The 15,105-nt window shown below is 34.6% G+C and overlaps 1 protein-coding gene across 4 annotated transcripts in view; it reads left to right on the top strand.

Moving 5' to 3' along the window:
• Positions 1 to 12,161, top strand: part of LOC149799182 (uncharacterized) — a 51,065-nt gene extending 38,904 nt beyond the window's left edge. For all 4 annotated transcript variants that reach the window (XM_089958405.1, XM_089958402.1, XM_089958403.1 and 1 more), the window contains exon 5: positions 10,556 to 12,161. In XM_089958405.1, coding sequence (XP_089814531.1) covers positions 10,556 to 10,747 — 192 coding nt within the window. In that variant the 3' untranslated portion in view covers positions 10,748 to 12,161. The remainder of the gene's footprint in view (positions 1 to 10,555) is intronic.
• Positions 12,162 to 15,105: the final 2,944 nt, after the last annotated feature.

Raw genomic sequence — 15,105 nt, forward strand, 5'->3', positions numbered from 1 at the left:
TGGTACAGAACCAGTCTGTAGGGTTTTGGCACTAAATGTCAAGTCAGGTTTATTCTAGTCAATGTGTATGTGAGAGCAAAAATGGTTTTCAAATAATTTCATAGATTGATTAGAAAAAGACAAAACATTGATTCAGAGATGAACACATTAATTACATAATACAGCATTCCATTCTAGGGCAGTTTCATGTCCATTGCAGGCATTGTGGAAAGGATTTTAATATGGGTCATGGTGGTAAATTTGATGTGGAACAATACTTGAAAACAAAGAAACCTTGAATTAGCTTGTCTTACTAACTCCAATACTATGGTAACTTCATTTTTACAGCAGAACTCAACTGTGAACACAAATTTTATAAATGCAGAGGTGTTATTTACAGGGTTCTTAATAGAACATGGACTACCCTAGCAGTAGAAGACTACATTGGTCCTTTGTTTAAACGGATGTTTCCTGATTCCAAAATTGCAGAAACTATGCATGTGTAAGAACAAAATCATCTAATATTGTTCAGTGTTTAGCAGAAGATACTTCACTTAAAATTGCCAAAGCCATTATAATTGGGCTGTTTGGTATTGCCACAGATGGGAGTAGTGATTATGATGACAAAAAGGTGTACTCAGTCTGTGTAAGAGACTTTGACAATGAAAAGGGCAAAGTCAGAGTGCTCTTCTTGCATTACCAGAATTAACAGCAGATTCCACTTGAGAAAACATTTTTGATTTGCTTGATGATGCTTTGAATAAACATAAGTTGGCAGAACTGTATGGGGTTTTCAGCTGATAATGCATCAGTGATGACTGGAATTCATAAAGGAGTTGCATTTCTATATTTTGAAAAATGACTCAGTGTACATATCAGGTTGTCCTTATCATTTGATGCACCTTGCTGCAGGAAAGGTTGCCGATAAATTAGAGAATTCCTGAAGTATCAGGTTGGCACTCTACCTGGCAATGTGTTGCATGTGGACAGAGTTGATGTGCATTGGCACCTTATTTCCCAACTAAAAGACCCAATAACTGGAAGATATAAATTTACTCTTCTTTGTCAGGTTATGAAAGGAAAATCAGTTCTTTAAGATTCTAATGCTGACTGTGAGAGATTTTTCAGTATTGTTAACAAAATTAAAACTGAATTTAGATCCATGCTCTGTAACCCAATACTAAGTACTCTAATGGTGTGTAAAACATTCATAGTCTCAGCTGGTGCAAGGTGTTTTGAAATGCAATATGAGTCTGTTGCTTTTGAAAGCTAAAAGTGCTACATGTTAAAGCTTGAAAACTGTAATTGATGTAATAAAAATCATTTTGTACATATGCTTGGTGAATTTTTATCATGTTATATGTGGATTGCTCTTTTTCTGCTTGGATTACTCTTTTTGATGGCTTGGATTACACTTTTTCCTCGCCAGGGGTTGGCATGTATGAGTGTTTTTTTCCTGTATATATAAAGAAACTGGTTTTGAAAAATTAGTACATGTTTTCAAAACCCGTAAGGGCTAATTTAAATATTTAAAACCAGTTTCTTTATACGCTCAAATAATAATGATGCAGATTCTGTTTGGACATGAATTCTGTGCAAACACAGATTCCATGTAGACATGGATTCTTTGTCATCAAAATTTCAGAGGTACTATAGACTGTTTTATTGAAATTTCAGTAATTTTTCACTGACATTTCAAAAGGTTTCAATGAAACAATGGTAACGAATTATATAGCACTTCATCAACCATAATACTACTTCAAATATAAATGAAACAAAATTATACATCTGTTATGACACAAGATAAAGATCCTGCATTATAGACTGGACTTTTGAATGTACAAACCATGATACTGTTGTGATCACATGCAATTGAATGAGCCCTTCTTCGATCCATAAACAAACCATGAAAAATGTTTATTATGGTATAATTACACTGATTTCCCTCAGAATTCTAAAACAACTAGAATAATTTTCTGATATAAACAATATATCCTGCCACTCGCATCATGGGTGATTGAGTTTCTGGGCCATGAAAACAACTTTGCAAAGATACGACTATCTTTGATCGACATGGGTATCTAGCAACAATACCATCATTTTCACCAGTGATCTAAGTGTTGTCCCTCCTTAAATTCTTGCAGGGAATCCATTTCAAATTGTATGACTTGCAAATCTGGTCCTATTCCTTCTATTTAACGTGCTGCTGTAGAGTTAGTAGTTGGAATCTTTATGGCAAAAAACACAAAATGCTAATCCTGACATTCGGTTTTCTTACAAACTGACTAATTATGCTCCATAATCAACTTTGCATTCAAGCAATTCTCATATCTACACATTTTTCAGACTGTTATTCATGTCAGTGTCCTGCTAGAAAATTTGAAACCCTATGCTTAGCAAGCATGCCTATTCCCATCAGTTTTCATTATGAGAAGATTCATTGGGCATGTACAGACTTTTGACCAATCAGAAAAGTTTTTACAGAGATCATCTGTTAAATAATGTATGGAATGAATTATAAGGATTGTTGTATAATGGATCCAAACAGACCATTTTTGAAAACTGGGTCATAGACGAAAAAAGATCAAATTGAGGAAAATTGGATTCAGGTTAGGAGGAAAGTGGACTTCTACTTTAAAACAGTAAACAATTTTGTCATCTGAGGACAAGTGAACCCAGTTCAGGGTATGCAAAGACAGCATAAGAAAAAAATGTGGAAAAAAAGTAATTGTTCCAAAAATTAACAGTAAAATTAGAGCTATCATATATGAGAAATACAAGTTTTGTTGAAAAGTGTTCAAAATGTACAAGAAGCAAACAATAAATTACTTTAAAAATTAAAGGCTAGATTTTTATCAATGATGTACTGTAGGCCATTGATATTTTTTCAATGAAGTTTCAGTGAAAACTCAATTTAAAAATTTTGGGGGGCAAAATCTCTTAAACTTATGTGAAATCTCAATCACAAAATCACACTGATATTTTCAAATTTTTTAGAAAAATCTCAGTGAAATTTGACTGAAATTTGGTGAAATACCATTACTGTGGTGACGTAAGAACATTTCCATGAATTTCAGTGATATTTCGCAGAGAATTCACTTCCAGTCACATTTTCACAAGGGGTTGTAATGAAAATGTTTGTTTTTTCTTTAAACTATTGAAAATAATAGAATCATTGCTTATTAAATTAAATTCTACAATGTTATAACAGAAATAAATCATTAAAACTTTTCCTTTGTATTTTTCTTGATAAACGCACTTGTATATTTGACTTTATTACAATTTTTTAAAGATTTTGTTTGAAATATTCTAAGTTTTACAATCTGGCTGCTAAAATATAGGAACTCTCGTGATCATTGTACTTCAGTGTGATCATTGTACTTCAGTGTGATCATTGTACTTTGGTGTGATCATTGTACTTCAGTATGATCATTGTACTTCAGTGTGACCATTGTACTTCAGTGTGATCATTGTACATCAGTGTGATCATTGTACTTCAGTGTGATCATTGTACATCAGTGTGAGCATTGTACTTCAATGCATAAACTCTAAAACATTCTAAGTTAAAAATCCATCTCCTTTCTTTCAGCAAAAGATTTATGAACTTTTCTTGAAAAGCCACATGGATTCCTTGTAAAAGCTGTGCCATGGATGGGCAGGTTTCTATTCATTATTTTGTATGGGTGGCATAAAGCTCTTTCAAATTTGTTGAACTATTGCTGATCTGCAATGAAGTATGGATGCTGTTATTAAATACAGAAGAAGAAAAAAGCTAAAAATTAGTTTTTCCCTGCCTTTTAGAGATGGTTACCATTGCTAAAAATAGAAAATATTTGAATGAGCTATTTTCAAGAACCACTTGATAGAATTTGACCGTTGAAAGAAAACATCCTATCTTTAAACATTTTCATTTTTTTAATTTCAAATGATTCCAGTCCAGCTTCAAATATGGCCACTGTTAATTAAATTAGAAAAACAAAACTTCTCAAAAGCTTATCAAAGAATCTGAAAATAAACAGAGATGCTGTCAGGCCTGATAGAGGTGTGCAAATCTCACAAAATTTGTATGAATTCTTTCACTTCAAGAACAGTGATGTTTAAAAATATCCACAAATTGGTTTGAAGTCCTGCATATAAAAGAGTACTTTGTGCCATATACAATTTTTATTTAACAGCTAACCCATATAGTGCTTGTCGCAAAATAAATAATGTTACCAATTAGAGGTCTCAGCACTTTTCATGATGCTTCCTTTTTCAGGTAGGCAACTGCTTATACATCTACCGGGTAAGTACTTTGGCTTGACATAAATGGCCAGTAAACTTAATTTGATTTTCACATTAGGCCCAGGAACAAGCATTCTGTCATAGCATTGAGGATGATTATGAAAGTTTGTTGTATGCCATCAGGTCCAAAAACGCAGAGTGTAAAATAATCATCTCAGGTCTACCGCCAAGAAGGGATGCACTTATGACTCAACTAAATGACACCCTGAGTATGCTGTGTGAAAATTTCCAAATACTCTTTGTTCCGCAATACTGGACCTTCTTCAAAGACAATCGAGTGAACCAACAATTGTACCAGCGAGACCAAATCCACTTGTCCAACAGAGGTACTGCCATGCTCCTTAGGAATATAGACCAGTACATAAGACTTATAAAAGGGGTTAGGCATGAGTCAGACAACTGCTTGTATTGTGGAGAGCACGGTCATGTAACACAGCGGTGTCTGCATGGAAAACAGATTCGCTGCCATCTTTGTAATGAACTAGGACATAAGCAAAAGTTGTGCACATACCAATAGGTAGAAGGCTATGATGTACAGGCCTATGCAACACATATCCAGCAACAAAATGCATTAGAATATGTGTACACTTTTCAATGTAATAATTATAATTCTATAAACAGGTTTCAGGCACTATCTGATTTGTGTACAAAGTGCAACTTGTTAACATGTAAACAACTGTGTGATACTGTTCAAGTTACTTCTCCCTCTGAGGCCCCCCAAGTGTCTAATATGTCAATGTCTTCTTGTATGTATGTAAATCAGTCTCATATTGAACATTCTCAAATATCCACTACATGTGGTCATGGCACAACAGATGGATCTTGTATGTTATCTTCTTCATATGTTTATGTAAATAATCAAGGCATTGTAAAGAAATCTGTCAAGTCTAAAAACAATATATGGCATACTACCTTGTCTGAAGATCAATCCTCTGATCAAAATTGTCATGTATTTGGCCTCCTCAAAAGAGGTCTGCAAGTAATCAACCTAAATATTCAACACATCCTCCCTAAACTGAATGAGATAAAGTTAATATTACAGCAAACTAGATCAGTCAATATTCTAGGTCTATGTGAAACCTTTCTTTCCGATGATACTGATGATTTGGCTCTCCAGATACAGGGGTTCAACTTTGAAAGAAAAGATAGGGAATCCATGGGGGGTGGGGGTATTCTTCTCTATGTAGACAGTTCCATTAGTTATAACAGACGTGTTGATCTAGAGACCGTTGGGGTAGAGAGCATCTGGATCGAAGTAACCCTTGCCCAATCAAAGCCAATACTCTTATGTTCGGTTTACAGGCCACCTAGTTCCACAGCTGATTGGATTGATAGATTTGAGGTTCAAATTCAAAAAGCATTACTTAAGGAAGATTTAGAAATTATCATATTAGGTGATTTTAACATTGACTATATGAAACCTCCACCATTAACATGGATAAGTAGCTTTGAAACTTACAACTTTACTCAATTAATTAACACCCCAACTAGAGTAACGGATAAAAGTGCTACTATCATTGATCATGTCTATACTAATAAACCTGAAAACGTAAGTGAAATTAAGGTACCAGTGTATGCACTGAGTGACCACTACCCAGTCTGTATAACTAGACATGTTCCGAAATCATCTAAAAATGGCCAACACATTGAAATTCAATACAGGGACTTCAAACAGTTTGATGAGGAAATGTTCTTAAATGATTTAGTTTGCAAACCTTTCCAATCAGTCTGCACTATAGCTGATGTCAACACTGCCTTGGACAAATGGTATCAGATGTTCAATGCAGCCTTAGACAAGCATGCCCCAATTAAAACAAAAAGGGTTAAACACCAAATTACACCCAAGTGGATTACCCCTGAGATCAATGAGGCTAGGCACCTAAGAGATAATTTCCACAAGAAAAAAGACATGAAAAGCTATAGAAAGTGGAGAAATAAAACTAAGTACCTGATAGATAAGGCAAAAGAGAACTACTATAAACAGGCTATTAATGAAAGTAAGAGTACCAAAACATTGTGGAAGCATCTAAAAGAGCTGAACCCACGCAAGAACAGTTGCCTTCCCCCTAGACTTAAGCAAAATGATGATATAGCAACATCTGTACAAGACATTGTGGAAATGTTCAACAATTTCTTCATAAGCATCAGAACCAGACTAATATCCCAATTGAACTTGATGCTCTTCTATTTTTTATAAAAGCTAAAATTCCTGATGAAAATTATTTTTCAATAGCTAATGTTAGTGAAGGTGATGTTTTTGATATGCTAATTAAGGTTAATATTAATAAATCCTCTGGATTGGATGGTATTGGTCCACGAATTCTTAAAATTGCTGCACCAGTAATAACAAAGTCACTAACGCATATCATAAATTTAAGTATAATGAGTGGTAATTTTCCAGAAACATTGAAAAGTGCAAAGGTTACACCTATCTTTAAGAAAGGAGAAAAGGAGGATCCAGGAAATTACAGACCAATATCAATTCTACCTGTATTGTCAAAGCTATTTGAAAAGCATGTAGCCATTCAGGTCTATAAATTTTTTGAAACATACTCTCTATTTCATAAAGCGCAATCAGGATTTAGAAAGTACCACTCGTGCCAAACAGAACTTACCAAATTAATTGATCTTTGGCTGAAGGAAATGGATAATGGACATATGACTGGGATTGTTTTCCTTGACTTCAAGAAAGCCTTTGATCTTGTTGATCATGAAATTCTGCTGCAAAAGTTGAACTGTTACAGATTTGACAATCCTTCTTTAAACTGGTTTAGATCATACCTAAACCAAAGGTCTCAACAAGTAAGCATTGGCAATATTAGCTCTCAAACTCGCACTATTCATTCAGGAGTCCCTCAAGGCTCAGTTTTGGGCCCTCTCCTCTTCCTTATCTATATCAATGATCTACCATTAAATAATGAATCCACAAACACAGATTTGTTTGCAGATGATGCAACTTTGTATACATCTAGTTCTGATACTGAAGTTATCCAAATGAAATTAAACTCAGACCTTATCAGAGTCCAAAACTGGGCACAACAAAATAGGATGGTAATTAATGAAGGTAAAACAAAATGTATGATTTTGGGGACATCACAAAAGCTACACAAGTCAGGGAACCCAAAACTGTCTCTTGCAATAAATAATCATCCATTAGAAAATGTCAAACATGAAAGGCTTGTAGGTGTGTCTGTAGATAATAATTTGTTATGGAATGACCATATTGATAAGCTTTGTAAAACACTGTCATCCAAAATTGCCCTTCTCAGCAGAATCAAGAAATATTTACCTATGGAAACTCGCAATCTATACTACAAGTCATATATTCTTCCAACAATGGATTATTGTTCTAATGTATGGGGAAACTGTGCCAAATCTGAGCTTGACAGGATTTATAAACTTCAGAAACGAGCAGCACGTGTAATTTTAGATGCACCTGTTGATCATCCCTCAAAAGCATTATTTACAGAACTCAAATGGTTCACAATATATGACAGGATAGATTTTCACAAGGCAGTTCTTTTATATAAATGTCTACATGGAACTGCACCAGAGTATCTTCAAGACTTATTCAGGCCTCTTTCAGCACAATACCAGTTGAGATCAATATCACATGGAAACATTCTAATACCAAAACCAAGAACAGAGCAATTTAAAAAGAGTTTTCAATACTCTGGTACAGTTCTGTGGAATAAGCTTCCACTACATGTAAAATCTGCTGAAAATATTAGAATATTTAAGAAAAGATATCATGAGCATGTATGTGTTTCTAACAGATAATGGAATTTAGTATTTTAATACTAAACATGTTAAAATAAACAGTAATTATTGCCATCTTCATATAATGTGCATTGTTATACTCTCCTTAAGAGGGCCTCAAGGGAGAATAGTCCTTGACTAATGAGTCACCCTCTATAAATAAAGCATTATTATTATTATTATTATTATTATTATAGTTTTATCATTGCATTCATCAAGGAAGTTTTACAAATGCATGTTTAAAGTACAGGCCTCCTAGAAAACCCAAAATGTCTAACTCCCAACATGTTTCATCTTTAGATGATGATTTTATTTGGGAAATACTGGCCGATGCTAGCAATGATGACGGTGATTTGTACAGTTTTTAAGCATATCGGATTATTTGAGCTTGAACAGTGTTACTGCGAATACTAGTGAGGGATTTTGAACCCCGAAACAATGTTGAATACGAGTCTGATGTACATGCAAGATGGACAAAAACAGACAGCACCCCAGTCAAGCCCCAATTCAGCATATTTTGAAATTAAATATAGGAAAGGCAGAATGCCAAACCTACTTAAAATACAGGCAATTAAAAAATATACTGCAATTTCATTTCTTTTCTCAAACAATTCAGCCCTGCGGGTTATTTTGCTACAAAACTATAGCATTGCAATGGTTACAATAAATGGAATTCATAAGAATCAAAACATTCTAGCATTGGAAGGGTTACGATAAATGGAATAGACAAACTATCTAGCAATGCAAGAGTTGCGATAAATGGAATAGATAAGAATCAAAAACTATCTAGCCTTGCAAGGGTTGCGATAAATGGATTAGATAAGAATAGAAAATATCTAGCATTGCAAGGGTTGCGATAAATGGATTAGATAAGAATAGAAAATATCTAGCATTGCAAGGGTTGTGATAAAAGGAATATATAAGAATTGAAAACTTTCTAGCATTGCAAGGTTTGTGATAAATGGAATAAGCAAGAACTGAAAACTTTCTAGCATTGCAAGGGTTGCGATAAATGGAATAAATAATAACCAAAAACTATACAGCAACTTTACAGAAAAAAGATGTGCGAGATTTTTGGTAGGATTAGGTACTCCAGGTACTCTCTGTTCATCTTGACTGACTGTAGCTTTTAGCAATGAATGGTTCTGTCTACTTGAAAATGGTTGGTCTTTATCCACATCAGAATAATTGTCTAAATAACTAAATATGCTGGAATAAAGATCAGTCTTGTCTGGTTGTTTTCAAACTTAATGATATATATGTCAATGAAGAGTGTTTTATAGTTTGATAGCCAGCCTATTTCAAAAAGTCACCCCCATATCACTCCCATCATCTTTCTCTCTCTTTTTCTCCGTCTCTCTCTCTCTCACACACACACACATTCCCACATAGAAATTATAGAACACATCATACAAATGTTAGCTAAGAATTATTTCTTTGTAGACAAGTAATATTTTAAGACTTCAAAGTCTGTGACAGGTAATAGCTTAAGACTTCAAAGTCAGTGACAGGTAATATTTTAAGATTTCAAAATCTGTTACACATAATATTTTAAGACTTCAGAGTCTGCATTGAATGCACTTGACTTTCAAAAAACTTTTCTGGCATCCTGATCAACAAAGAAATATTTGACATGTCTCTACAATCAATTCATATCTGATCTCTTATTGACTGAAGATGAGCTTACATAATTAAATCTTTAACTGTATACTCTTAAAATATGTACAAAAAGATGAATTTTATATCACAGACTACAATGGCATTTTCTTTGACTTCATTTTGGTTGGTAATGTTGTTTGGTTGGTAATGTTGTTTGGTTGGTAATGTTGTTTGACTGTTTTGAGCCTCATAAAGTTTTTCATCAGAACAGTTTATTCAGGAATGATAACAGCTGATGGCAATCTCATGATGGCATTTTAGCCAGTGACATTACTGTTACATACAGTATTTATATGGTGATCACATGATGGCATTTTTAGCCAATGACATCACCAGTTACATACAGTATTTATATGGTGATCACATGATGGCATTTTTAGCCAGTGACATTACCTGTTACATACAGTATTTATATGGTGATCACATGATGGCATTTTTAGCCAGTGAAATTACCTGTTACATACAGTATTTATATGGTGATCACATGATGGCATTTTTAGCCAGTGACATTAACTGTTACATACAGTATTTATATGGTGATCACATGATGGCATTTTTAGCCAGTGACATTACCTGTTACATACAGTATTTATATGGTGATCACATGATGGCATTTTTAGCCAGTGACATTACCTGTTACATACAGCATTTATATTAATTGATGGCATTTTAGCCAATGACATCACCAGTTACACACAGTATTTATATTAATTGCCTTAATAATCTTGTGTCTGTTGTTCCTTATAAATGAGGCATATGGTATGAAATATGTTGAATAAATGTGATTGCTGCATACATCTACAAACATGATATTCATTGTGACATGTAGATATGCATTTATTATTATTATATTATTATTATTATTATTATTCAGGACAGACGAGGTGGAGAAACATTAGTTATGTTCTACCTCGACAATGATGACCCTGCTCCATATTTCCAGTGGGATGACCTATACCCAGGAAGATTCATTTGCATAATTTGCCCAATATTTCATCACTTCCTGGATAAGTGTACAGGCTTTAGAATTAAGGATCCTTCAGAGATCCATGTGCTGAAATTATGAAGGGAGACTTTGTAATAAAGTGAAAGTATTTTTAGTGAAATGTGAGGCAACATGTCCAGTAAATGATATCTTAGAGAACTTGGATAACATTAGTTCCTATATGATATATACCAAACTATGAACAGTAGACCCAGATCTGCCATCACATAGTGATTTTGAGGGAACTTAATAGTTAAATCGAAGTGTGTGTTATTTTCGAATTTGTGTTATGATAACTATTTACAGCTGTTCAATTTACACCAAAATGTGAATAGTCTGGACCCAGTTCTGTCATAACATATTGTGTTAGTAGATTAGGGCCAGTTCTATCGTGTCTTATTTTGAGTGTCTGAATAAGGTTAGAGAACCAGACCTGCCAAGATAAAATGCATCTGCATTTCAGCAATGTTTAGTTGGGTGCATGTTATGTAGTAAATACAGTTGGCCATCAGAAAAGGACTTTGACTGGAAATTACTGTATGTACTCGTTTCAGTGATACGCTAAATACAAAGATTACAGGAAGGACAAATCCTGAGTGAAATCTTGAATACAGTGAATTATATGGGTATCAGTTTTGTTTTGCCAAAACTTATGCTATCATTATCATCAGACTTTATAGACATACCACTGGTGGGAAAGGAGCTATTCAATATCTGGTCCATAAATTCTTTGTTTTTATTTAACAATGAAATAAAAAAGGATGCCCTTTGAATAAAAGCTGTTGTTAGTACCATTATTGTAATGAGTGGGAACTTAGAATGGGAGCTTTGATTCTGATGGAAAAATGATCGGAACCAAAACTGTAATTCAGTGCGACCATGAAGGGAAAGTTTAAAGCAAGACCTTGAATAAGATGAAAATCATTGTGGAATATCCCATTAATAGCTTGCAGGGGTTATAACAGCTTAAGGAAATTAACAGCCTGAATTTTGCTAAGAATTAGCAAACCTAGTGGAAACACTATGGATACATAGACAGGTATGTTGACAGTAGATAGGTTCTTTCAGAAGACTGGGGGGGGGGCAGTTCTTGGTTTTCAAATATATTTTCTCTCATCACTACAAATTATTTTTCTTTTCATTATTGTATTCCCGTGTGGGTTAAGGAATGTAGAATATGCACACTTCCAAATGGGTTAAAAGGCAACTAATGTAGACAGGAATTATTATCTTTTGGTTAATAGCATGTTCATTGACACACACAGAGTTATGGGTTCAAATCCTACCTTTAGATAGTGAGTTTCCTGATGACATTTGCACTTCTAATTCTGTTTGTGTTTACTTTCCACCTTTGCAAATACTGTAGTTGGGTTTTTTTTCTTTTTATCTTTCTATTCATTAGTAATTTTTCTCTGTTTACACGTTTTCTTGTCGACTTGCAAAGTTTTTATACCTTTTGTTATGTGTCATTTGGAAATAAAAATCTTACAGCTTACATGCTTGTGGAGCTTGAAGTCTAAATACATGCTGTATATGATTCCTGTATTTTTTGGGGGGAAGATGAAGCACATGAGTTACTTTGGTAATAATCATTATGAACATATTACATTTATCTGGAACACTTTATAACAGACATCATGAATATATTATGAGTTATCTTGAACATATTATTGGTCAGCCTGAACACATAGCAATCATCCAGAACAAAATATAAGTCATCCTGAGCACATTATTACAGTCATCCTGAATGGTTTACATCAGCCATCCTGAATGCCTTAACAACAGTCATCTTGAATGAATTATAACAGCCATACTGACTGCATTACAACAGTCATCCTGAATGCATTATAACAGTCATCCTGAATGCCTTGCAACAGTCATCTTGAATGAATTATAACAGCCATACTGAATGCATTACAAGTCATCTTGAATGAATTATAACAGTTATACTGAATGCTTTACAACAGTCATCTTGAATGCATTACAACAGTCATCTTGAATGCATTACAACAGCCATCCTGAATGCATTACAAGTCATCTTGTATGCATTAAAACAGTCATCCTGAATGCATTACAATAGTCATTCTGAATGCATTGCACCTGCCATCCTGAATGCATTATAATAGCTATGCTGAATGCATTACAAGTCATCCTGAATGCATTACAACAGCTATGCTGAATGCATTACAAGTCATCCTGAATGCATTACAACAGCCATCCTGAATGCATTACAACAGTCATCTTGTATGCATTAAATAGTCGTTCTGAATGCATTACAATAGTCATTCTGAATGCATTGCACCTGCCATCCTGAATGCATTATAATAGCTATGCTGAATGCATTACAAGTCGTCCTGAATGCATTACAACAGCCATACTGAATGCATTACAAACATCATCCTGAATGCATTACAAAAGTCATCCTGAATGCATTACAACAGTCATCCTGAATGCGTTACAAAAGTTATCCTGAATGCATCACAACAGCCATACTGAATGCATTACAACAATCATCTTGAATGCATTAAAACAGTCATCCTGAATGCATTACAATAGTCATTCTGAATGCATTGCACCTGCCATCCTGGATGCATTACAACAGCTATGCTGAATGCATTACAACAGCCATACTGAATGCATTACAACAGTCATTCTGAATACATTACAGTAGTCATTCTGAATACATTACAATAGTCATTCTGAATGCATTGCATCTGCCATCCTGAATGCATTACAACAGCTATGCTGTGTGCATTACAAAAGCCATACTGAATGCATTACAACAGTTGTACTGAATTCATTACAACAGCTACCCATAATGCATTATGACAGTCCTCCTGAATGCATTACAACAGTCATCTTGAATGCAATAAAACAGTCATCCTGAATGCATTACAACAGCCATACTGAATGCATTGCTTCTGCCATCCTGAATGCATTACAACAGCCATACTGAATGCATTACAACAGCCATACTGAATGCCTTACAACAGCCATGCTGAATGCATTACAACAGTCATACTGAATTCATTACAACAGCTATCATGAATGCATTACAACAGCCATCATGAATGCATTACAACAGCCATACTGAATGCATTACAACAGTCATACTGAATTCATTACAACAGCTATCCTACATGCATTATGACAGTCCCCCTGAATGCATTACAACAGTCATATTGAATGCATTAAAACAGTCATTCTGAATGTTTTATAATAGCTATGCTGAATGCATTACAACAGTCATTCTGAATGCATTAAAACAGTCATTCTGAATGCATTATAATAGCTATGCTGAATGCATTACAACAGTCATCCTTAATGCATTACAACAGCCATCTTGAATGCATTACAACAGCCATCCTGAATGTGTTACAACATCCATCCATAATGCATTAAAGAAGTCATCCTGAATGCATTTCAACAGCCATCCTGCATGCGTTACAACAGTCATCCTGAATGCATTACATCAGCCATCCTGCATGTGTTACAACAGCCATCCTGCATGTGTTACAACAGCCATCCTGCATGCGTTACAACAGCCATCCTTAATGCATTACAACAGCCATCCTGCATGTGTTACAACAGCCATCCTTAATGCATTACAACAGTCATCCTGAATGCATTACATCAGCCATCCTGCATGTGTTACAGCAGTCATCCTGCATGTGTTACAACAGTCATCCTTAATGTGTCACAACAGTCATCCTTAATGCATCATCCAAACTGAACACATTAGTCATCTTGAACATGTGTGATCCTGAATACAGTATAACATACACAACACATTTATCATGAACACAGTCATCCAAAACACATTATTAAAGTAATCCTGAACATATTGGTCAAAGACATCCTGAACACATTACATTTATCCTGAACACATTAGTCATCCCGAACACATTATTAATGTAATCCTGAACACATGAGCCATCCTAAGCATTATTGCTGATCCTTGTCCATTAAGATTTCACAATATCTGGATGTGTAAAAGACATGGATTCTGTGTAGGTAATTGAATATATGGGTAGCCAGTAAATCATAAAGTTGTGTATCTGGTGGCACTGTTGTTCTTTATGATTGAACTGGTTAATTATCTGGATAACCAGTAAATTAATGCAGGCAAAATTGTGTATCCAGGGAGAAGCCATTGTTCTGTGTGATCAGTCTGGAACACGGTTGTTTTGTGGATGTAGATAACTGGTTAACTAGACAAAAAGTAAATGTATGCAGACAAAATTGTGTATGCCTGGACAGGCCATTTTTCATTTATTATCTATCTGGGACACTCTTGTTCTATATGTTACATGTGGGTAACAGATTACACAGATGACCAATAAAAATGTATAGACCAGACAAAATTGTGAATCTAGGCAGACTCTATTGTTCAGTGTGATCAATCTAGGTACATGTAATTGGTCACATGAATAACCTGT

The sequence above is a fragment of the Sinohyriopsis cumingii genome, chromosome 5, assembly GCF_028554795.1.
Source record: "Sinohyriopsis cumingii isolate HCF-2022 chromosome 5, ASM2855479v2, whole genome shotgun sequence".
Lineage (NCBI taxonomy): Eukaryota > Metazoa > Mollusca > Bivalvia > Unionida > Unionidae > Sinohyriopsis > Sinohyriopsis cumingii.